The following is a 24,795-nucleotide window of genomic DNA, read 5'->3' on the forward strand; positions in this document are numbered from 1 at the left end:
GGGGGTCCAGGTGTTAGACCCCTTGAAACATCTTTTCCATCACTTTTGTGGCCTGCATAATTTTTTTTTTTCAAAGTTCGCATCCCTATTGAAGTCTATGGCGGTTCGCGAACTTTTACGCGAACCGAACCTTCCACGGAAGTTCGCGAACCCGGTTTGCGAACCTAAAATCGGAGGTTCGGCCCCACTCTAATCTTCAGCAATACTGATTTTTGGATGCAATGATTTTGATCCACACCCTTCATTACAGGTTAGTTTAAGGTGTGTGGTTTCAGTTGATGATATATCTGTCGTTTGGTTACCATATTTAACATAGTGACAGGTGTGAATACAGTGAATTGAGTGACTCAGATAGCCACTTGTTCCACTGCAACTGACCTGAGTAGGTGGAGAAAAGTCAGAGCAAGGACACAAAACACCAGAAAATGTTAAATGGAGTAGAAGTACTGGCACTTAATGAATACGTACACGCAACTGAGAGCTATGATCTGTTGCTGATAACTCATTAAAAACGAAATATTATTTCATAGGTATGAAAAAGACATACGCTCAGAGCAGTCGCTGCCTCTCCATCCAGGGGAACATTTACAGGAGCCATCGATGGGGCTACATGTTGAGTGGTTGGAGCATTTGCAGGTAAAGGTGCATTTCTTCCCATAACGACCTGGAGGGCAGCCTGGGAAAAACAAGAGTATAGCAATAAAAAAGATTTCACTAAATTCTAATTATCTGATCATCATCTACTGCGCAGATTCATGAGATTTTCTCTTCTTTAAAGTAGGATAAAACTCTAACATAACATTCAATAGAAACAATAAAAATGTGTTTTCCTACTTTTATATTACGCATACAGTTGCCATATTTGCTTTTGTGCACAAGTAATATTGTCTGTTTACAAATCACAAGTTCCCAAAGTTCAGTTTAATCTGCTGTAAAAGCTACAATTAGTAAGTAGTGATCATTTGTCTCCTTTCTTTTCCTTCTGCTAAGCCTGCAGCTTATGCTGGGGATACACGGTAAGATTCTGGCGCTCAATTCCACGCCTGATCGTTTTTGCTGCTCGATTCTGCGGGCGATTCTCTTATCTTCCGCTTGTTTTTTCTTATCTTTTTCCATTGTCTGCCATGCAGAATCGAGCACAGAAACGATTGGGCGCTTGATCGGACATGTTGGAAATTATCTATCAAGCCATCTAGATGGCTCAGAATCTTACCGTGTATTCCCAGCATGAGTTTCAGCACTGCTAAGAATGTTTACTAATTCTGGCTGATAAGAAAATGTAAAATAAATACAATGTAATTACATCCTAAGCCATGGAAATAAGCTTTCCACTTAAGAAGAAAGTGATGCGTTTTACTGATTGAATGCTGTTCTGCTACCAGTCTTTTTCTGGTAGTAGGTTTTATGTTTTTAATAATCTTTTAGACAAAAGAAGAAATGCTGAAATTCATACCGCATTAAAGAGGCACTTTAATCAATCAGTTTTAAATATCATTCCTATGTTTTAAAAATGCCATTTGAGGCTGTCCTGTTGTTATTTCGACTTTGGTATTGTGTGAGTCAACAAAGTCAGCCTCATTCTGTCACTTACACTTTTAGCAACAAAGGATTTCTTTAACAGTCTGAATAAAGATGAAAGCCTCCATGGCTTCAATTCATCAAGCATTACCGCATTCGGTAATGCTGAAAACAGCTGACTTAACGGAGCACTTTTGAAAATGTTAATTCATCAAAGCTGTTACCGAATGAGAAGCTGAAATCACAGAGCAATGAGATAAATTACCGACTTGTGCTCAACACGTCAGCAAATGTCAGTAAATGTTAATTCATCAAGGTTCCCACATTCGCTAGCACATTCGGTGTTTATCTCCAGCTCTCCCCTGTCGTTACAGGCTTCCAAAGCCTTCTGTGTGAATGTTTTTATGATTAACAGGAGCAGGCAGCCAATAGAAACAGCCCCTGTTCTCCTGCAAGTGCCACTGATAGGTGCTGATAGGTCACAGGCTTCTCCACACAAGCTTCCAGACCCCCCAGGCAGTGAGCAGAGAGAACGGTGGTGTAACCCTTTGAGTCCCTGTTTGAATATGCAAAGATGCAAGTGGTGAAATCACCAAGCATGGCATTTGTAATGTCTCCAGGAAGTTTATCTACGTTGTGGCAAATAAGTAAAATGTTAAACACTGATGGACAGATTCAGAGCAGCAGAGGCAGTATAAGTAACAGTAAATATAACACGTTTACATGTAAAGGGATGTCTGGATGCCTTCTATTGTTATCAGCTTGTAACAACACAGGGACATTCCAAGCTGCTCTGCACCACTCTGCTGTTATCTAACAGCCTTTGATGAACTGAAGCCGTAGTACAAACCTCTACCACACATGTGAGAATATTGATGAATTAGCAGAGTGAAGTGTAAAATACCGAATGCGGTATTTTAAGGACTGGGATTTTGTTATCGAACACCCTTTGATGAATTGAAGCCCATATCCCTTTCACTACCGCTTTCCTTTAAAGGTGCACAATAGTGAAAAACTGTAAAATTGAAATTTCATATGTACACATACATATAAAATGAACATTTTCCCCAGAGTAAATGCACAATACGTTTTTTACCTTTTATGTAGCTGTCACTTACATCAGGTATTGTGGTCTACCAAGTCTGAACCTCTTACCAACAGGTCATGGAGTAGTCCATCTCCTTGAGTGGCAGTACTAGCATAGTCAGACTTCCAGAACGTGCATGGGAGTAGGTAGCATTTTTGGTATAGTTCAGGGAGTGGTTCTGAAAACTTAAAAGAAACTCTGAGAATCCCCCATAAGGAATCCAAAATCTGTCAGTAAAAGGTTCAGACCTGTCAGATTATAATACCTACTGCAAATGATAGTTACACAGGAAGTAAAAAAAAATTAGAGTGCTTTTACTCTGGGACAAGTGTATTTATGTATATATATGTGTTTTAACCACTATTCGCGCAACCAGCAGTATATCTACGCCCCCTGAGGCTTCATTGTCTTCTGCTCGCTACTCTAATGCATTGCAAGCAGCAGAATATATACGATTGGTGTGCCAGTATATCCATATAGCCAAACACAGAGGCACTTCGTGTTTGGCTATATGCAGATGCTGGTACTTCAATTGGCCTGAGGAAGTGGGCATAGACACAAAAAATTGTGTTGCCAGTACATAATGAACTCTTACTTGGTAACTGACCCATTCTAGTCTTAGTTATTTTTTAATACATTTTATACTTCTTGGGCACATCTTCCCCCATTGTGAAGAAAAGTAATTACTAAAAAAAAATAATTCTCCTATAAAAAGCATAATTTGTGGTGAAAAAAACAAGATATAGATCATTTAGGTATGATAAGTGGTGATAACGTAATTGGCGGCAGGCATAAAGTCTTGACTGACTGCCACTCTCACTGACCAGAAATTATTACACGTGTCATCAAATGATATGTTAATGCTTCATTTGGAGACTGATTTGTGTGGATGGCTATAAATCCACTTAAACTAACAAACTCTATTAAAGGACCACTATTGCAAAAATCGTAAAATCTAAATTACATGTAAATACATACAAATAATACCGGTAAGTACTTTTCTTTCAGAGTAAAATAAGCTAGCAATTACTTTTCTCCTATGTTGCTGTCACTTATAGAGATCTGACAGAACCAACAGGTTTTGAACTAGTCTATCTCTTCATGGGGGATTCTCAGCAAGGATTTTATTCTTTATAAAGGCATTCCCTGAAAAGGATTTACTCCATGATGCTGGCCAGACCACCTACCTGTTTGCACACTATTCTGGCAGTTGGAATTAGCAACTAATTACCAACTGCCATTTACTAAGTACTATTGAAACTAAACAAAACCCTGAGAATCTCCCATGAGGAGATGGGCTAGTCCAAAACCTGTAAGGCTCATTTTACTCTGGAAGAAACGTACTTTCTTATTTGTATGTGTACGTACAATTTTCACGATAGTGGTCCTTATAATTAACATATTTTAGGCAAAAGCGTCCTTATTCTTTACAGGAAATCACTGAACATTTTATGGGAGGACATTTAGCTCACAGGCAGTCAATAGCCTCCAGTTGGGGACCACAACTGTACTTTGCTCTAACCAAGGAACATATGGCATTGTGTATTAGTCCCATGTCTGCAGCTGTTTTCAGACGTCAGAATTGTTGTCTTACTGTTCTGGCAGTCAGAGCCCTGGAAGCCAGCTGTGCAGGTGCAGGATCCATCCTCTGCAGAGCAGTAAGCTCCATTCTTGCATGTGCAGGACATGTTACAGTTCTTCCCCCACAGTCCCTCTCTGCATTTCTGCTCACAGTACACACCTAGAAGAAAAAACAGCATATTGATCAGACTAAAAGACATACAAATCTGACAGTGATCATAATGCAGAATGCCTCCTTCTTACGAGGGTCGTCCAGAAAGTAAGAGTCGTTTGCTTTTGTCTGCCATGCAAGGTATTCTTTCTGTGTAATTTATTTTGCACCTGTCAATTAATCTCTTTTCTCCCTGGGCCACTTGTCACATGAGTGCAGAATGCCGGTAACTTTGTTTAGCAGCGTTAACATGAAGCTTCCACCCCACCTCAAGTCTTCCAACCCATAGGCGAGGAGTGCAATGCTACTACAACAAAGATTGAAAACCTTGTAAAAAGATATGATAGTGGTGAATGCTGTGTTGTGCACAGTGGGAAACTTTTAAAGTACACTTAAGTTGTGTACACACATCCAACTTTATGCCTGATTGTCATTTGGATCAGTTGTTTGAATGACTTGTCAGACAAAAGACAAGTCGTTTAAAAATCACGTAGACACGTCCAAACAAAGCAACTGACAAACTAATTTACATGTCGTCTGACAGACTGGACGTCGTCCAACTCTCTTTGTCCAACTCTCTTTGACTTATTAGTTGGTCAAGCGATCCCTGGTCGTTTGTACACACGTACGGACCTGACTGTCGTTTTAAAGACAGCTGATCCAATTGATCCGCCAAGCGGATTGGGCAAACCAGCTGCTATCAGTCACTCGATTGCACGTACACACATCCAACTTGTCGTTCAAACGATAAGTCGGACGACAAGTTGGTCAGACAAATTGGACATGTGTACGTGCCTTTAGGAACACTGTGATTGATTATAAGTTCTCATTAAATGTCTGTCCACAGAAAGGACATGACACAACAGTTAATAATTCACTCACCTTTCAGCAACCCTTACAAGAAGGATGGCACACATATATTTTTTTTATGAATCAGGGAGAGATCATGTATGCTCTATCATCCTTGGCCCAGAGAAGCTTTACAAAATCTGGTCTGATGCATTTGTGTGCATTACAAGGACACATATAAATCTTTGGTTACTCACCAGTCCATCCCGGAAGGCACTTGCACATCCCAGTGACCGGGTCACAGCCATAATTATTTTTGCAGTCACAGCGCTGGCTACATCCAGGCCCAAAGCTACCATCCTGTAGGCAAAAACAATGATGGATATTAGACTGTTAACATAATAAAAAGATAGAGATTAGTGTCAACTTGGTAGAAGGCATAGCGGAATTGCAGGTTTGTACGTACTTTACATGGCAGCTCACATTTCTCCCCGAACCAACCAGAGGCACAGGAGCATTGTCCGGTGATAGGGCTGCAGGATGCCCCATTGGCACACTGACACGTCCTGTTGCAGTTGAATCCCCAGGTTCCTTTAGGGCAAGGCACAGAACAGTCTCCTTTCTGCCAGCCTGAATAGGAGAGAATATAGTGGCACTTATGGTGGCCATACATGGTACAATTTTTTCATCCAATCTTACCATTTCTATGTGGTATAAGGGTAAACTAAGTGAATATACTGAAAGTATAATTTAAGCAGTTCCCTTATATTACATAGAAATGGTAAGATTGGATGAAAAAATTGTACCATGTATGGCCACCATCTGTATAGTTTACAGGTGAGAGTAATTTCAGTTATTTGCACCATGCTGATGTATAATACTAATCCACATTGGTAAGTATGCATGGACCCAGAAGCTGAGAGATCACCATGACAACCTGGCAACTGTCATCGTTTATATTACAAGGACCAGTATTATTTCAATCTCATCCTAAATACTAACCGAACCTTGTAAATATACATGGATCTGGAAGAATCTTGGTGGCAGCTTAGTGTGGGTTGTACAATTGTGGCCGGCCCGGCGGTGGTTTACTGTGGGGGGTGTAATTGTGGGTGGCCACTTAGAACAATGGTTGTGGTGTGCACGCTGCGCACGTGATTCTTTTGAGAGTCAGGGTTTTCCTGATTCTATAATAAATTAGAGCAGGCAAACCCTACCCTTTAAACAGAATTTATTACATTAAGCCATGAAGGGCCAGAAACACCAGTTCTTTGTGCGTTGGCTATGCTACTAATACAGGGCTTTCATTTACTTAAAGAGAACCTGAACTGAAAATAAAAAGTCAAAAACATACACAGGTCATACTTACCTCCCATGTAGTCTGCTCATCAATCTCTTTCTCCTCTCCTGCATCCTGTTTGTCCACTGTGATCAATGGAATTCTCCATCCTTTTTAAAAATGGAGATGATCCTGTAACAGCTTCCTGGTCAGCACACTGTTAAACTGGAATATCGCCCACTTGAGCCATAGGGAAACATGGACATTACCTTGCACATTCAGATGTAACTGACAGCAACTGGTATATTTCAGTTCTGACAAAATATTGTCAGAACTGGAAGGGATCACTGTAAGCAGACATTGGTGAGAGGAACTGACAGCGAGGCAAGTATATAATATTCATTTGCAGCTACATCATGTGTTTATTTTAAATAATTTTACTCAGTTCAAGTTCCCTTTAAAGATAAACTGTAACAACCCCCTGCCCCAGGGGATACTTACCTTTTGGGGGAAGCCTCTGGATCCATATGATGCTTCCTCCATCCTCCTAAGCCTCAAGGATCCAGTGCTGGCAGCCCCTGAAATACAGCCGACAAGTGTGCAACATTTACCTTCCCCTTTCCAGCACAGGCGTAGTAGTGACTTTCTGATCGAATTCAGATGGAAATAGCTAAGCCCAATCCGGTCTTCTCTACAGCGCAGGTGTGAGTTGCCTGTGCAGTAAAGTGGATCCGATCGGGCACAGGTGGAAATATTCATGCCACTACTGCATCTGTGCTGGATAGCGGTAGTGCTGTACCCTGGAGGGTGAAGAGGACAGGGGAAGCCTCATTAGGATCCAAAGGCTTCCCCCTCCTGATATAAGTATCCCAGGGGGGGGGGGGGGGGGATTACAGATTTGTCTGCTGTATTTCTGGAACTGCCAGCGCTCCCATAGGCTTAGGAGGGTGGGAGAAGCCTCAAAAGGATCCATAGGATTCACCCTCCTGAGGTAAGTATATGAGTATGATATTCAACAGGAGTGTTGCTAGGATCCCACAACATCCAGAGCTCCTACATGGTACCACTGGGAGGCACATGTCGTACCTACATAGTGCATTGCAGCGGACATTGGCTATGGCTACAAGAGATTGTGGTGGATAAGGCCGAATATAGGAGATAACATAAATGTATGTTGCCCAAGGTTTCATGTTGTAAGTTTTGTATTAGCCTCACTTCTCCTTGATGAGAAAGTGTCACATATCAAGATGTAAACTAACGTTAAGCCTTTAAAGGGAACCTTAACTTAGGGGGTATGGATGTTTCCTTTTAAACAATACCAGTTGCCTGGCAGACCTGCTGATGTCTTTGGCTGCAGTGTGGCTGAATCACACACCTAAAACAATCATGCAGCTAATCCAGTCTGACTTCAGTCAGAGTACCTGATCTACATGCTTGTTCAGGGGCTGTAGCTGAAAGTATTAGAGACACAGGATCAGCAGGAGATTCAGGCAACTGGTATTATTGTAAAAGGAAAAATCCATATCCTTCTCAGTTTAGGTTCCCTTCAAGATGAAATGACACAGAGGGACCAGGCAAGGTAAATGATATAAAAACTGTTTACAAGTTGGAGGTAGTGGTGAACTTACCTCCCCATTGAAGACTCAAACTGCCTGTATCAGACAAAACAAAAAAAAACTTTATAGTGTACTCCAATAAAATTGTGACGTGTTTCCCAGGTCTTTAACCCACTTCCTCAGGCAGTGAATAGGAGTAACTCCTAGGTGTCTCTTAGCAGACAATTAATGTGTCTAGGAGTTACTCCTGTTCACTGCCTGAGGAAGTTGGTTAAATACCTGCTAAACGCATCCCAATTTCTTTGGTATACACAATAAAGCCTTTTTTTGCCTGATACAGACAATTTGCATCTTCAATGAGGAGTTAGTCCACCACTACCTCCTATTTTAAAACTGTTATTAATATATTTTATCCTGCCTGGCGCCTCTGCCTACACAGAGAAATGCACCCTGTATGTATTTAGAGAGTTTAGCCTGTTTAATTCCTTCTCATTTGTGCCTAATAATAATTAGTTGTAATGGATTCTAATATACTACACTATTGTGGGTACTCGATTTTCCATTGCCTTTACAATATTAAACCTTTGTACCTAGAAATCCCACATACAGCAACATGGTATATATAACGGTATAAAAATAAACTCCAAAGATGATAAAAATGGAGGGTGTTAGTCTCCCAAAAAAGTCAGTGTTTTTGCATGAAGCCAATTCACAAGCGGGTTCTGCGACACCCGCTTAGGTTTCCTTGTGGGTGATCCGGCTCAGACCTCAGCAACCAGCATCAAGACAGCCATTTAGTTCCTTACCTTCCTTACACACACAGGTGCCATCAATGGGAGAACAAGCCAGGTAGTTTTTACACTTGCAATTCTGGGAACATTTCTTTCCATAAGTGCCCTCTTGGCAGTAGACAGAGCAGTGGTTTCCCTGTAAAAAAAAAATAAAACAAATTCAGAACCCCACTGTACAAAAAATATTTCAGGCAATCTATTTCCTTTATATGGCTATTGTTTTATTCCCTGGCATCATACCCCTCTACAAAGAGTGACTTCTTAGGTCAAATACACAATGTACAGTACAAATGACTCTGGGCCCCAAAACATGAGTAAAGGTGCCCATACACTCGTCAGATTGGCAGCAGTCAGATAAGAAATGCATCTGATGATCTATCTGATGCGTTTTTAGAACATTTTTTACCAGGATAGAATTCCAATAGATTTCAGTTTGAAATCTATTGAAATTCGATCTGATGGCATTTTTTTGCCATCAGATTTCCATTAAGGCCAATGCAAACTGATAAGCAATCTCATCAGATCGACCTAAATTTTCCACCCTGCCAGTTCGATGGAAATCCATCGAAATCGATCGAAATCGGCCATCGATCGGTCGATTGGCCAACCGATTTGCAATCGATCGATCTATCGGGATCGATCGGTCGGCCAGAAAATCGGCTGAGTGTATGGGCCCCTTAATTCTATTCTGCCACAGTGTTTAATTATGTCTGCCTTGAGGTTTTATTGGAACAGCCAAATGTACCAAAACTGCAGGTTGATTACTGAAGAAAATGTGGCTGAAGCCTCACTGTGTTTTATTGCCAAGTACAGATGGCCAATTAGATGCAAACAAGATAAGATAATGCAAAATTATCTTTATTTTATGCAGCTTGGAAATTGACCAATCAAATGCAGCTGCTGCTACATTTGATTGGTCATTTCCAAACTACATCAATTTGCCTTTATTCCAATAGGCGTAGGGATGTGCAAAGCACAAGATATCGTGCATCACCAATAAATACAAATTTACTGTCTTATGTATTAAACAAACAAGAGACTGGAGGCCATACTTTTTCACCTGAGTTTTCTCCTACGAGATAATTTTTCAACTTCAATTTAAAATAACTTTGTAGCACTTTTCAACTAAAAAAGTGCCAAAAAGTAGGCGAAAAAGTACTATTAAATTTAAGTATTTTCTTGCTTTCTGGTGGCTTAAAAGGCATTTTATTGACACATTTAAAATGATCACCTAGGAGAAAACTCAGTTGAAAAAGTGAATTGCATATGGACCTTCTTTAAATGAGTAGCCATAATTAGATTTGAAAACAAGCTGTTTATTTGGTGGACACCTTTAAAGTGTAACCGAGGTGACATGATGAGATAAACATGTGTATGTACAGTGGCAAACATATTAATTACTAGGCTGTGTTCCTTTTTTTCTTTTATTGTCTGAACCAACCTTCAAGCATGCAAGTGAAAATTTCTCTCTTGTCTGATCCTTGTCGGATTATAGCGTAACCATCACTGATAAGGAATTACAGCCATAAAACTTTTCCCGAAAGAGAACAACTTCTGATAGCAGGGGATATAATAAAAAAAGGTCAATAGTTTGTGTATTTTAGCTCTTGGACTCTTGAGACACTGCCATTGAGCAAAGAATATAAAAAATTAAATCTATTTTGTAATTGTTTAAATATACAATAAAACCATGAGAAATCTAAATAAAGGTAATTTTTAGGAGTCGGAGGGTAAATAAGATTGTTTATCTCATCAGTTTTCAACTTGGGCTCACAGTAACAGTAAATTGATGAATCATCAATCACTAGATTATTTCTTGCCTACAAAGACAGTGTGGGGGAGATGTAAGGGTATACTGAAATTTGTTAAATGGTAAAAAGTATTCAGCCGACTTTTCTTTTAAGAAACTTCATTTAGGAAACTTACTGAAAACCCAGGAGCACACTGACATGTGCCAGTCTCACTATCACAGGATCCTCCATTAAGACACAAGCATGGCTCCTGGCAGTTGGTTCCATAGAATCCATGAGGACAGGTCTCATTGCAGAAAAGTCCAGCCCAGCCTGTTTTACATGTGCACTCTCCAGTCATTGGGTGGCAGCTGGAAACACAAGGAGGCATGGAACAAATAAGCAGGATATCTTACAGTACAACAAGTAGAGATATGTCATTGCCTCCTACTCAGTTATCTTAGCTGAACTTTAAAAACAAGGTGGCTCCCATCACTACAAACCGAACATGTCAGTGCAGCGATAAACTGTTTTGACCTGATCAGCTGGTGTTTTAATTGGAACATTACATGCATAAAAACCTTGTCATGGACATTTTTCGTTGATAAATACTGTAGATCACTGGAGGCACCCATATGATACAACAGAAAAATTAAAGTTTAAAATTGAAGGTAAGTGTTTGCCCTGATGGAGCGAAAAACTGCTCCAAGCTCCACTACGCTACCTATCTGGCACTTTAATGACCTGATAAGGCTGCCTTAAGCCACGAAACACATAGTCCTCAGGGGTAAATAAAGTTTATTTTGGTATACACCTCCTCCTAAAAAATATCTCTTGCATCCGCCCTTTTCTTGCACAGGACAACCAAACTTCTGGTGCATGCCCTGATTATTTCACGACTAGACTATTGCAACACTCTCTGCTCTGCGGCCTCCATGCCAACCGTTTAGCCCCGTTACAGTCCATCATGAACTCTGCTGCACGAGTCATCCACCTCTTCTTTCCGGTTCTCCAGCCCAACCCCCCTCTGTCAGTCCCTTCACTGACTGCCAGTTACACAAAGGATACAATTTAAAATCCTTACTCTCGCCTACAAAGTTCTCCACAACCTCGCTTCTTCCCATCTAAATAAACTTATTTCCAGATACCATCCTACACGCAATCTCTGCTCTATATGCTTTTGTCTTCTTCCCTAGTCACCTCTTCTCACTCCCGCGTACAAGACTTCTCTCGATCCTCTCCCCTCCTCTGGAACACTCTCCCTGAACGCATCCACCACTTACCCACACCTACTGTTTTTAGGCACAATCTGAAAACTCACCTCTTCAGGCAAGCATACTCTCCTACCTAGGACTACTGACCACCATTTCTACCACTCCATACACAGCTTCCCTTTACCTATTATCCTATACCTTAACCACTTCACCACTGAGGGGTTTTACCCCCTGAGCACCAGAGCAATTTTCACCTTTCAGCGCTCCTTCCATTCATTCGTCTATAACTTTATCATTACTTATCGCAATGAAATGAACTATATCTTGTTTTTTCCGCCACCAATTAGGCTTTCTTTAGGTGGGACATTATGCCAAGAATTATTTTTTTCTAAATGTGTTTTAATGGGAAAATAGGAAAAATGTGGGGAAAAAAATAATTATTTTTCAGTTTTCGGCCATTATAGTTTTTAAATAATGCATGCTACTGTAATTAAAACCCATGAAACGTATTTGCCCTTTTGTCCCGGTTATAAAACCATTTAAATTATGTCCCTATCACAATGTTTGGCGCCAATATTTTATTTGGAAATAAAGGTGCATTTTTTTCATTTTTGCGTCCATCCCTAATTACAAGCCCATAGTTTATAAAGTAACAGTGTTATACCCTCTTGACATAAATATTTAAAAAGTTCAGTCCCTAAGGTAACTATTTATGTATTTTTTTTAATTGTAAATTTTTTAATTTTTTTTTAATTACAAAAAAAAAAAAATGGGGAGTGTGGGAGGTAATGAGTTAATTTTATGTGTAAAAGTCATTTATTTGTATGTGAAAAATGTGTAGGGTGTAGTTTACTATTTGGCTTGGAGGAAGTATAAGGAGGCTGGACACGTGAGTTTTTTCTCACAATGATCGCGCTGCCCATAGGAGAGCAGCTGATCATTGCGGGGCTTAGATCAACGAACGGGAATGGATTTTCCCGTTCATTGATCTCTGGGCGAGCGGGCGGCGGCGTGTTTACTAGCGGCGGGCGGCGTGTTTACGAGCGGGAGCGCGGGCAGCGTCGGGAACGCGGAAAGTACGTGTTTCTCCGTCCCTGGTTGTTAAAGGATGGAAAAAGGGGCGGAGAAATACGTACGCGCGGGGGTAAAGTGGTTAAACCTTTAGACTGTAAGGCCTTTTGGCCAGGGCTCTCTTCCCCTTTTATCTCACAATGCTGTGTAATGGGTGTACATACATAGCCGGCCTTTGACCTGAGCAACCGGAGTGGTCGCTCAGGGCGCCGGCTTCCAAGGGGGCACCTCTAGCTGGCTACCTATACTGAGAGTACCTACACCTGACTTCCTATACTGGGGGCACCTATAGCTGGCTTCCTATACTGAGGGCACCTACACCTGACTTCCTATACTGGGTGCACTTATAGCTGCCTACCTATACTGAGGGAGTGCACCTACTCCTGGCTACCTATACTGAGGGCACCAACACCTGGCTACCTATACTGGAGGCACCTATGCCTAGCTACCTATGGGGGGAGACCTACAACTGACTTTCTATACTGGGGGCACCTAAAGCTGGCTACCTATACTGAGGGAGTGCACCTACTCCTGGCTACCTATACTGAGGGCACCAACACCTGGCTACCAATACTGGAAGCACCTACGCCTGGCTACCTATGGGGGGAGAGCTACAACTGACTTTCTATACTAGGAGCACCTATGCTTGGCTACCTGTATTGAGGAAATGTACACATGAGATCCTATACTGGGGGCACCTATACCTGGTTTCCTACCTATACTGAGTCTGATGGCGTTTTTATTTGGGGGGGGGGGGGAGGGGGCACTGCGGCTATAACGTGTGGTGCACCTTGTCGGTGCTGTGCTATCATTTCAAATGGGGGTGGGGGCTAACTGTCCCACTGATTGTTTGTATTAATATTCCTGAAAGGTTCTAGCCTTCATTTTTTAAGTTTATTCAGGACAATGCACTCTTTCCATCCATTTTGTGGTTATTAATAGTATTTTTTCTATTATACATATGTGACGTGTCACGGAGATCTGAGCATTTGGCATGATGTGTCACGACTTCAAAAAGGTTGGGAACCACTGTCCTAGGAGTTAACTCAGGAGAAAAGGTGAATTGCATATGGGCCTGTGATTGTGTGTGTGTGTGTGTGCGCACGAAGTGGATGAAGGGGGGGGGCACAAAAACCAGATTGCGCTCAGGGCGCTGTGAAACCTAAGGCCGGTCTTGTGTACATACCTCCCACCCCTGTGTAAAAATATGTGGGTAATTTGTTAACTGCATTAGCGGTTATCCACTCTTGTCTTGTATTAACTGTTGTATTGTTTATTTTATATTGTTATACCCTGTATGCTGTTGTACAGCACCATGGAAGATGCTGGTGCTATGTAAATTATTAATAATAATAATAACAATAATAATATACATGTGAGTCAATGTTCTGAAGGTAGACCAACACTTACCTAAGATTTTACTAACATTTTAAACGGGGGGCTTAGGGGCAGCAAGCGTATAAATTCTGTACAGCTTATAACAGTTCATCAGACCTGTACTGAGAGATGAATTAAAATGTAATGGGGCCCTAGGCAAGGTAGTAGATTTGTGGCCCCTTGTGGTCTTTTTGGCAAGCTAAAGTGGAGTAAGGTCAGAGAAGGTGGCTGGTGGGCCCCTTGACACCCATTAAGCCCCAGGTACCTGTCTAGGGTCCCTGTTGGATGATTCTGCTCTGCCTGTGCTTCAGGAGAACAGACAATCAGCCCTGGGCTTCAGCACAAACAATATCTCCAGAGGCATGGCCATACCCATATACAGTCCATTGGATTACCACCATTTTGTTTAGCTTTATATAGTCTATTGCAGGGCTTTTCAACCTTTTCAGAAATTGTACCACTTTTATCGCATGAAATTTTTCAAGTACCACCTGTGATTTCGCAAGATGTTAACATCTCAATAAGTAAAAAAAAACAATAAAATATGTACATTTAATAATAATAATGCTATTATTATTATTATTTATTGAAGCGCCAACATACTACGCAGTGCTGGCCAATAATTAGGAATACATACAGTGTTTAACAATATTACACTTAATGGGAAATTTGTGCCTGTTTTTCTGACATCAGTCTTTGCAGTCGTGGCTGGAGAGTGCTTACTGATAAAATCAAGTCTGATTCCAGCTGAAGACAGTTCCTTTCTTTAGTTTTTATGCATGTCAATGAAGAAAAAGCCATCTCACACAAGTATGTGGAGCCAAATGGCAGTAAAGCTTCAATAGCTTTTTCCCCCACGTCTGGGTGCAGTTTTGCAGCTTGGCTCCAGAATTCAGTTAGGGCCCTTTTCCACTTGCAATCGCTAGCGTTCACGCTGAACGCTAGCGATTGCTGAATCGCAATTACCGGCGATTCCCCGACGTTCGCCGCCGCGATTTTGCTATGCTATGCACTGCATAGCAAAATCGCGGCAAATATCGCTCCGCCGCGCGTTCGCGTTCCTGACAAAAACGAATCGCGGTAGTGGAAATGACCTACCGCGATTCCTATGTTAAAAAGCAAACCGTACAGATTGTAAAATCGCTAGCGGTTTGCGTTTTTGCGATTCAGCCAGCGCAAACGTGCTGGTGGAAAAGGGCCCTTAGTGTTTTTTCATTAAACAGTTCCTTCAACATGCGGTCTGATGTCATTTCCAGAAGTGCTTCTTGCTCTTGATAGGAAAGGGCTGAGTTCACAACATTATCCATAACAAACGGTGATGCAACCCAACGGATTCCAGTTTCACATCCTCTTGATACGAATGGGAAATACAGCGCAAATTCGGTGTGCAATTTTTCAAGGTGATTTTGAATTGCTATTTTAATTTCTTCGGTGTGAGCAACAGAATTCAGTTCTATAAAATCTGACAAACTGGGAAAAGAGGCAATATTACCTTTCTTCACTTGGCCTAGCCACAGGGAGATTTTATTGTAAAATGCACAAACTTTGTCTTCCATGATAAATACGTTATGGCCATGGCCCTGCAGGGAACGATTAAGCTCATTTAGCTTTTTAAATTTGTCAGCCAGATAGCCAAGGCAGGACACCCAGAAGACATTTTCAAAATTTTCTGCTAGGGGTGATGAAACATTTGTCAGGAACAGATGAGTTTCTTCTCTCAGCTCAAATAACCTTGACAATGTTTCACCTCTTGACAACCAGCGTACTTCTGTATGAAAGAGGAGAGTACGTACTATGCTCTGAACCCAAATCGTTGCACAATTGTCTGAATAAACGCCGGCTTTTGATGAAATTTATTATTTTTGCAGAATCCGCCAAAACGTCATATAACAATGGGCTCATCCTTTTAGAAGCAAGTGCATGTCTGTGCAAGATGCAGTGATTTGAAACAATGGAACTGTTTCTTGTCTTGGCTCGTGCTATCACTCGTGCTATCACTCCAGAAGTTCGTCCTGTAATAGCTGCTGCACCATCAGAACAAATTGCTACACACCATGCCCATAATATTCCATGTTCACTGAAAAAATTGTCAATTATTGTGAATATTTCTTCCCCAGTTGTTCTGCCGGGTAGTGGGTAGTTTTCCAGTATATCGTCTGAATCAGGAAAACTAACAAAGACAATTAGCTGCGCTTCACCAGCAATGTCAGTGCTTTCATCCAATTGAAATGAAAATTTTTCTGCGGCTTTAACCTTCTCCAGCACTTGTTCAGTAACGTCTGTGGCCATATCTTGTATTCGTCTTTGAACAGTATTATCAGAACATGGGATATTCCGAATTGTATCAGTCATTTTTTTATCAAACAAAATTGAAGCAAGTGCAATGGCAGAGGGAAGCACGACTTCTTCAACAATTGTGTGAGGCTTATTTTGTTTAGCTGCTATCAAGGACAATTCATAAGATGCTTCCAAACACTTTTTTGATAAGGTTGTGGACTTCAGAAAAGCAGCACGGCGCTTTATATATTCCTCTCTTTTCTTCATAAAAAAATTCTACTGGCTTTTTGCTGTACTCTTTATGTTTTGTTGTGAAATGTCTCTGGAGTAAAGAAGGCTTCATAGAGTGTTTCGATAGTACCTCATTGCAAATAACACAAACGGGAAGCTGCTGATCATTTTCTTCTGCAAAATAAAACCCAAACTTCACATAATCGTCACTGTATTTTCGATTTGGTGCTGCTTTTAATTTCTTCTGTGCAGGTTCCTTTGCTGAATCACTTTCTCTTTGTGAGTGACGTATGACGAACTTATCCATATTTTTATGCACCAATACCTTGGTTTTGCAGGGCACTTGTAATCCAACTTCTGTGCGTTTGTGGGTATTGGGTGGCACACTTTTGGCTAGCTTGAGGCAGGCAGCAGACTTTGGGCTGGCCTAGTGGTGAGCAGGACTCAACCAGGCTGTAGGCAGACTTCAGACTGGCCTAGTGGTGGGCAGTAGTGCTCCTGGCAGGCTGGAGGCAGACTTTGGACTGGCCTAGTGGTGGGCAGTAGTGCTCCTTGCAGGCTGGAGGCAGACTTTGGACTGGCCTAGTGGTGGGCAGTAGTGCTCCTTGCAGGCTGGAGGAAGACTTCGGACTGGCCTAGTGGTGGGTAGTATTCTCCTGGCAGGCTGGAGGCAGACTTCAGACTGGCCTAGTGGTGGGCAGTAGGCTCCTGGCAGACTTTAGACTTTCTAAATGAATACAGTTGAATAATATAATCATTTAGTATTTATATAGCGCTGACGTCTTCTGCAGCACTGTACAGTATAAATGTGCCCCCCATGAGTGCATACATACATTACCTGTCCAGTGTCAGCTTCCACATGGTGTCTATGAAACCTCTGTACACGCCACTGGTGCATAGTGTGTGACGTCACACGCTATGCACTGCCGCCAAGGTGTATGCAGCTGATAGAAGAGCCACCCTGAGATGGTCAGGCACCACGTGAAGGCTGACACAGGACAGGTAATGTATAAATGAACTCACGGGGGGCACATTTATACATTAGGGGGGCAGTGGCGGGGCAGACATGGTGGGCTCGGATGATTCCCTGAAGATTTCATGCTGAAATCGGACGGGAATCAGCCTGCAGTATGGGTAGCTTCAACAAAGATGCAAATCTCTCTCTAATCAGATTCAATTAGAGATACATGTGTTTCTTTGTCGAATTTGCCCATAATCTTCTGATGTATGACTACCTTAAGAAGTTCACCATTATTTATTTATTGTATTTATAAAGCACCAACATATTACGCAGCGCTGGACATTAGTTTAGGTTACAGACAATATTTAGGGGTGACATACAGCAATATGACAATACATGAATACAAGAAAGACCAGATCACACAGCACAGTATGAGTACAAGGTAAACCATTCAATGAATGTCTATATAGAGCTGCCAGCCCCCATCATAGTGTGAATAAATTGTTTATCCAAGCAGGAGACAGGGCAGAGAACTTCTAATCTTGTTGCTTGCTGTGCAGAATAGTCACCTATCAGTGACTCCACTCCTAGCACTGCATGTGCAAGATCTGATAAAGTGACATTGGAAGTAGAAAAAAAAAATCTATGTTTCATTACTAACTTCCTTTTGTCTACTAAAGGGGATCAGAAAAGAAGGCAAACATTGAAAATGTTCCTTTAACAGTATGTGTTGAGGATGTGGGAGGAATCTGCAGTGCACAGAGGAAACCCACACAGACACAGGGAGAACATACAAACTCTGTGCAGATAAAGCCCTGGCTGGGATTCAAACTGGGGACCACCACATTGAACTGTTTTCCATCCATACACATATATACGTACATGCATGCATGGTTTTGCTACACCAAGTGCTGGATACTGTATATGCTGTACCAAAGTAAAACAAAAAATAAAAAAAGCAACTTATTAAAGTACTTCTGTGCTAGCTAGTGACTATTTCAGATAATATCAAACAAATTACGTAGCAAGAAGGGCTGTCTTTGCAATCTTACAATCTGAAGGGATATATTAAATATGCAGAACACACACACTTGCATAGCTGTGAATTGTTTTGGGACACCCGGGCTAAGTGCTGGTTCCAGGGAAAAACCCAGGATTTCTAAGGGGGGTGGATTCCTGAAAGGTCTCTCTCAGCAAGTTGTGCACTACTACGCATGTGCTGGCGCAGCATTTGCCAGCAAAATACACAGGGTGCCACCTTAGTAGAGGTATTCATCTTCCATACAGCCCTATATACATTATCCCCAATACACATTATCTTTTCACAGTGCATCTGCCCTTAAACTTTATACCGCAGTGCACTGACCACACTGAAGATTCTAAAGCCCTGATCTAGAACTAGGTCACAGGATAAGAATTGTTTCTATGAACATGGTGAAACACTGATCATGGTTGCCTTTTGGTTGTGCCTAAGAATCCGGTCCAACCAGGAATATAATTATGCATTTTTTTAATTTTTCTAAATATACTATATCTAGAAATATAGAACTTGTTCTCCAATCTCCATTACCTTGCAGCCTTCCTTGTTGTCGGGGCACTCACGAACGGCACGTACAAACCCCTCCTGCTGCACAATATGGCAAATAACCAGCCAGAGAAAGGAAAGAACACTCCTGGAGACCCTGCTGCTCTCCTCCTATTTCCCTCACTTTTCCTTATCTCCCCTCAACCACCCTGGCAGACACTTTATTTTTCATCTCCCTTCCCCCCAGGGGAGGACTGGGACCTTTTGGCCTGGGGGGAAAACACAAACTAGAAGCCTGTTATGAAAGCATCAGCCCAAATGACGTCACACACGCACCCCACATCGTATATGCCAGTAGTCACGTGGGGTGCCAATGTGGAAATACAGCAAGAAAATTCAAGGGATAGTGTGACAGGTAAAGTACAGACTCGGAGGGGGAATAGTATTTAACGTTACCGGGGAGTTTAGTGGCAGCAGGGAGAGCCGTCATTCGGCTCACCCTGCGCCCAGCTCACTGGCGGCGTAGAAATACTTATGCAGAGAAGGGGAGAAACAGTGAGGAGAGAGGGGGAAAAGCTGAAAAAGAGGGAAGCAGATATTTGCCTCACCAGAATTGCACTTTTATTTAGCTTTCCTGTATGACAAGAAGACACAGTCAGCACTAGGGGAAATGGGAGAAACAAAGGTGAATGAGGAAGGGCTGTGCACACCAACAGTGCTTCTGAGCATTTTTCAAATCACCAGCGATTTGAAAAGCGATTGGCTAATGTTACACTATGAGGGTGTTCTCACAGCAGCATTGTTATTTTTATCAAAATCACAAACACACTGCATGTAACATTTTTTGGAGCGATTCATTCAAAAATCGTTCTGAAAATCGCTTCACAAAATCGCACTCGCAAATTGCTAGTGATTGCTATTGCGATTTTGGCGTTGCACTAGCCCAGAAAGAGGAGGAGTGTAGGGAGACTGAGAATAGTCTGAGATGGAGCAGAGCTGTATTGCAGTCCCACATTACACAGAGGCTACTTGCCTATAATATGACTCCTGTCACTGCCAGCCTCTCACACAAGCTACAAGTAGCCCTCCTGGAGTCTAGGGACTGTCAAAAACTTTTCAACCTTATCCACACATGCAGTCATTATAACATTGGGAAGAGACCAGACAGATTTTTTCCCACAGACCCTCCAGGCAAACTCTGTATCATGCTGTGTAGATTTACCAGCTTGCTCTCTCATTGCTCTGTAATTGCACTTTTATTAGCTAGACTAGTGCTTTACATTGTCTTAAACAAAAACAAACCTAATTACACCAGGCACTGGACCAGCCCTAAATCACGTTTTCTTTTGATCTCCCCACCAGCTCACACTTCATTTTAATCTCCCCAGAGCATACCACGTACCACCTGGCCAGTAAGAAAGTACCACCTCTGGTACGCGTACCACAGGTTGAAAAGCACTGGTCTATTGGATATACCCCAAAATGCAACCATATACCAATATCCAGTTTATCACTATGGATTGCACAGGGAGCAACGCAAGAAGAGAGTATAATGGCAAGGCAGCCAATGTTGGATAAAAAGTTGCACATCTTTATCAGTTAAACAACACCTGTAGTTGCCGATCAGTTTTTAAAACAAGGACGAGAGATGGCTGGAACTGCACTCATGCTTCTTGTGGGCATCAAGGCATGCATAGCTAGACAAGGCAACACAGGTAAAAAAAGGAAGGATAAAGCCAAAACCCCAAGAAATAAAATAGTCATTTAATGTCATCTGTCCATATAACGCTTTGAGAAATGTATCCCAGTGACCCTAAAAGTTGGAAATTGTTTCTTTGTGATGGAAAAAAACTTTATATACCTATTTCTTGGAGTGTTGGCTTTTTGTACATTCTTCTGGTTAGTTGCTAATGGTTACTGTCCTGTCTACAACATCACTATTTTTCATATTATAACAATACATAGCCTGGGTTATGCAGTTACCGCTTAGTGTGTTGGCGGTCACATTGGCAGACCATATTGCAGTGTACCCCATAAAAGCCGTCTGCACAAAGTCGATCTTCACAGTTGTTACCAAAGAATCCGGCCTCGCACAGACATGCTCCATTGATGTGATAACAGCGTACACCATTCACACAGTCACAGGTTTCCTTACAGTCTTGTCCGTACTTTCCGATGGGACACTCTTCCCGACAGCTGTAGATGTACATAAGAAAGATCATAGATTAGCAGTGACAACATTTTTAAACTGGGGATTGCATCAATGCACAATTAATAAAAATTGGGCCAATGATCATTTACTTTTGATGCCTAGCAAAATGATGCAGGTGTCCTAAAAGCCTTGCGCTCTAATCTGAACATACTGGATTTCCATATCGGACTTAGGATGCATAATACGTAAAGATGCATAGAGAGACCTGCCACTGGGTTAATATTAGCCAATAAACTTTTGCTAGTATAACAATAATTTACATGCTTCATTTATGCAGGTAGTATCCCTTGTGGATACTAACTCAAGATGTTACCACAATGCCTAAATACTAACCTCTATGCCACCAAATTTCCTGTGCATGTGTATTTCTATACATTCACATTGCCTATTACAAAGCCTACTGGAGTGGCTTACACAAAGCTGAAATAATCCGTGCATTTTAACGTGAATCCTAGACCAGTGAGTATTAAAGTTAAAATCCTTACGAAGCAAAGCAGCTAAACTGACCATGGATCACATCATCCTTCTACCATTGGTGCCATCTTTTTTTCTTTTAAAAAAACATTTTTATAACAACATATCTAATGCTTCCTTTTTTAATTCCTTCCTGTTCTGCAGAAGAGAGGACAAACTGGGTTTATTGAGCTTGAAAAAAAAGCCAGCTAAGGGGTTACCTGATTAACATTTATAAATACATTGGAGAGCAATGCAAAAGCTTGGCAGATGAGGTTTTTGTCCCGAGGCTTGTACCAGGGCCGGATTACTGACCAGGCAACAAAAGCAGTCGCTTGGGGCCCCCCATTCAGAGTCAAAGGGGCCCCATCAGCTCATAAATCAGCCATCGCCATCCTGTCAGTGGTGGCTGGATGGTATAATGGTTAAAGGGACTCTGAGCAGTGCAGTAACTATGGAAAGATGCATATCATTTTAAAGCTCTCTTTCTCTTCTTTCCAATGATAGTTGTTAGTTAGTTTTTGCTATTTTCGCGATCAAAAAAGAGAGCTTCAAAATGATATGCATCTTTCCATAGTTACATTGTATTACACAGGACGACTTTTCTCCAAAGTCGGCTGCTCGATTCAGCACAATACAATGAAATATAAGGAGCCCAGGGGGATATAATTACAAACATCATGCTGGTAGGTGTGAGGATGTAATTAATTAGTTGTGGGTATGCTTAAAGGCATACCCACAGGCACTGCTCGGAGTCCCTTTAAGGGCTCTGCCTCTGACACCGGAGACCAGGGTTCGAATCTCGGCTCTGCCTGTTCAGTAAGCTAGCACCTATTCAGTAGGAGACCTTAGCCAAGTCTCTCTAACACTGCTACTGCCTATATGGCGCGTCCTAGTGGCTGCAGCTCTGGCGCTTTGGGTCTGCCAGGAGAAAAGCGCGATATAAATGTTATTTGTCTTGTCTTGTCAAATGATGCCGTGCACTGCTGATTGTCTTCAGAGCCAGGCTCTCCTCCTAGGTCCCCCTCCTGCTACTGTGCGCTCTGCTGCTGCCCACTCCTCCCTCCCTTCCCACAGAGTACCACAGCTGCAGCAAGAATGATAGCAGTAGATGGCAAACGCTCACTCACCTATCCATGATCCAAGCGATAGAGATCTCGTCATCTGAAACCCATCTGTCTCTTCTACAGTGCAGCCGCTCGCTCTGAACTTCCTGATTCTCAGATCAGACAGGAAGTAGGAAGTAGTAATAGTAGTAGTAACAGAGCAGCAGCACTCTAGAAGAGACAGATGGGCTCCGGATGACGGGACCTCTATTGCTTGGATCGCAATAGGTGAATGTGAGTCATATGGTACTGTCATTCTCCCCCGCTGCGGCTGCCTTTTCAGCTGGACTATCGTATTCACTGGGATGGAGGCTGCATGGTGGCTGTCTAGTTTGGGAGGAAATCGGTTGTTCGGTGGTGGTGGTGGTTTTGTAATTCTGTCTGGGGAACGGCTTCCGGTTTGGCGGTTTCCAGAGCTTTCTGCTATTGCCAGGCTGGAGATGCAGGGGGAAAGTGCTGCTGCTGTGATATCTGGCGCCCTCTTCATTGGGGTGCCCCAGCCCCTGAGTGCAAATGTCCCAGCCTTTCATCTCTCACTCTGCATTTTGCCGCTGCTATTCCCTGCATTGTGCACCCACAGAGGAAAGTGGGCTGTTGCCCATAGCAACCAGTAGCTCGGCTGCCCCGGTGTGTGCGGCATGTTGCTGTACAGCTGCATCTTCTGATTCTATTATGACATGATGGGGGGGGCCCAAATCAGTTACTTTGCTTAGGGCCCCATTTAGCCTTAATCCGGCTCTGGCTTGTACAAATGACAACAGGACACGATCTGCATAAGGAGGTAAAAAAGGTTTTGCCATCGATTTATTACGTGTTCTTTACAGTAAGAGTGGTTAAAATGTGGAGTGTTTTGCCACAGAAAGTAGTTATAGCAAATTCTAAATCTGCTGCTGGATCACAACCAAAGGCAGTATTGGAGTGGTCATATGACTACAAATGAAGCTGTAGTTAGGAATATATTTTTTTTCAAAAACTGGCCATCAAATGGCAATGTGTGAAAAATGGGAATAGGGAGATGGGTCCAGAAGATGTTGGGCTTCAACTTAAAGGCATATTGCAGAAGCAAATCAGTATTTTTACAGTTCAGTCTCTGTCTTCTCATGTGAAGCAGCACATAATCCAGCAGGATACAGTGCAGCTGATGACCTCTACCCTCTGTGCTTGTCATATTTTCCGAAAAAGATTTGGCACCAAAAGTGCTAACAGTTCTCACATTGCAGATTGAGTTTAGTGACATTCTTTTTCGAGAGGACAATGGAGATTACTTTGAATCATATATCAGGCCTTCACAGGAAGCGTGACAGAAGAACAAATACAATGATGATCATTTACCTGTTTTCATTATTTATGTCATATGTTGTTGCATTGTTATATTTGGTGACTATATAAGAATTGTATTATGCAAATAAACATTCTGAACAAGGTGCAGCCATGTTTCATGGATTATAAAACCTGCTGAGTTTTCTGTTGAGAGAGGTTACATTACCAATGCCTTTGTATTGAGCAGACAATTGAGAAAGACTGGTTTTCGACAATACGGTATGGTTCTCGCCCATTCTTTAATTCATACAAGTTTGTGCTGTCTTGTGTTTCTCTTGAAGTAAACTCTTACCGGTCTCCTGTGTAGCCCAGAGAGCACAGGCACTGGCCACTTTCAGGGTCACACTGGCCATTATTATGACAGTTGCACTCATGCTCACAACCAGGTCCGTAGAATCCAGGTGGGCATGGGATGGAGCACAGTGGACCCTACAGAAAATCAGATCATTAAAAATGAATATGAGCTAGCAAATTCTAAAGATTCAATCTGTTTCACAATCAAACTGATGTTTTATGTTGTCAACACTACAAGGTATGAAGAGGCTGGACAGGGGGATCCTTTACAA

General features: G+C 42.0%; 1 protein-coding gene across 2 annotated transcripts in view; it reads right to left on the reverse strand.

Annotated features, from left to right (window-relative positions):
• PEAR1 (platelet endothelial aggregation receptor 1) overlaps positions 1-24,795 on the reverse strand; it is a 209,984-nt gene that overhangs the window by 43,569 nt on the left and 141,620 nt on the right. For both annotated transcript variants that reach the window (XM_068253475.1, XM_068253476.1), the window contains 8 exons: positions 24,522-24,658; positions 21,122-21,334; positions 10,679-10,853; positions 8,768-8,888; positions 5,593-5,756; positions 5,384-5,486; positions 4,200-4,346; positions 548-676 (listed from right to left, as the gene is read on the reverse strand). In XM_068253475.1, coding sequence (XP_068109576.1) covers positions 548-676; positions 4,200-4,346; positions 5,384-5,486; positions 5,593-5,756; positions 8,768-8,888; positions 10,679-10,853; positions 21,122-21,334; positions 24,522-24,658 — 1,189 coding nt within the window. The remainder of the gene's footprint in view (positions 1-547; positions 677-4,199; positions 4,347-5,383; positions 5,487-5,592; positions 5,757-8,767; positions 8,889-10,678; positions 10,854-21,121; positions 21,335-24,521; positions 24,659-24,795) is intronic.

The sequence above is a fragment of the Hyperolius riggenbachi genome, chromosome 9, assembly GCF_040937935.1.
Source record: "Hyperolius riggenbachi isolate aHypRig1 chromosome 9, aHypRig1.pri, whole genome shotgun sequence".
In the NCBI taxonomy this organism is placed as follows: domain Eukaryota; kingdom Metazoa; phylum Chordata; class Amphibia; order Anura; family Hyperoliidae; genus Hyperolius; species Hyperolius riggenbachi.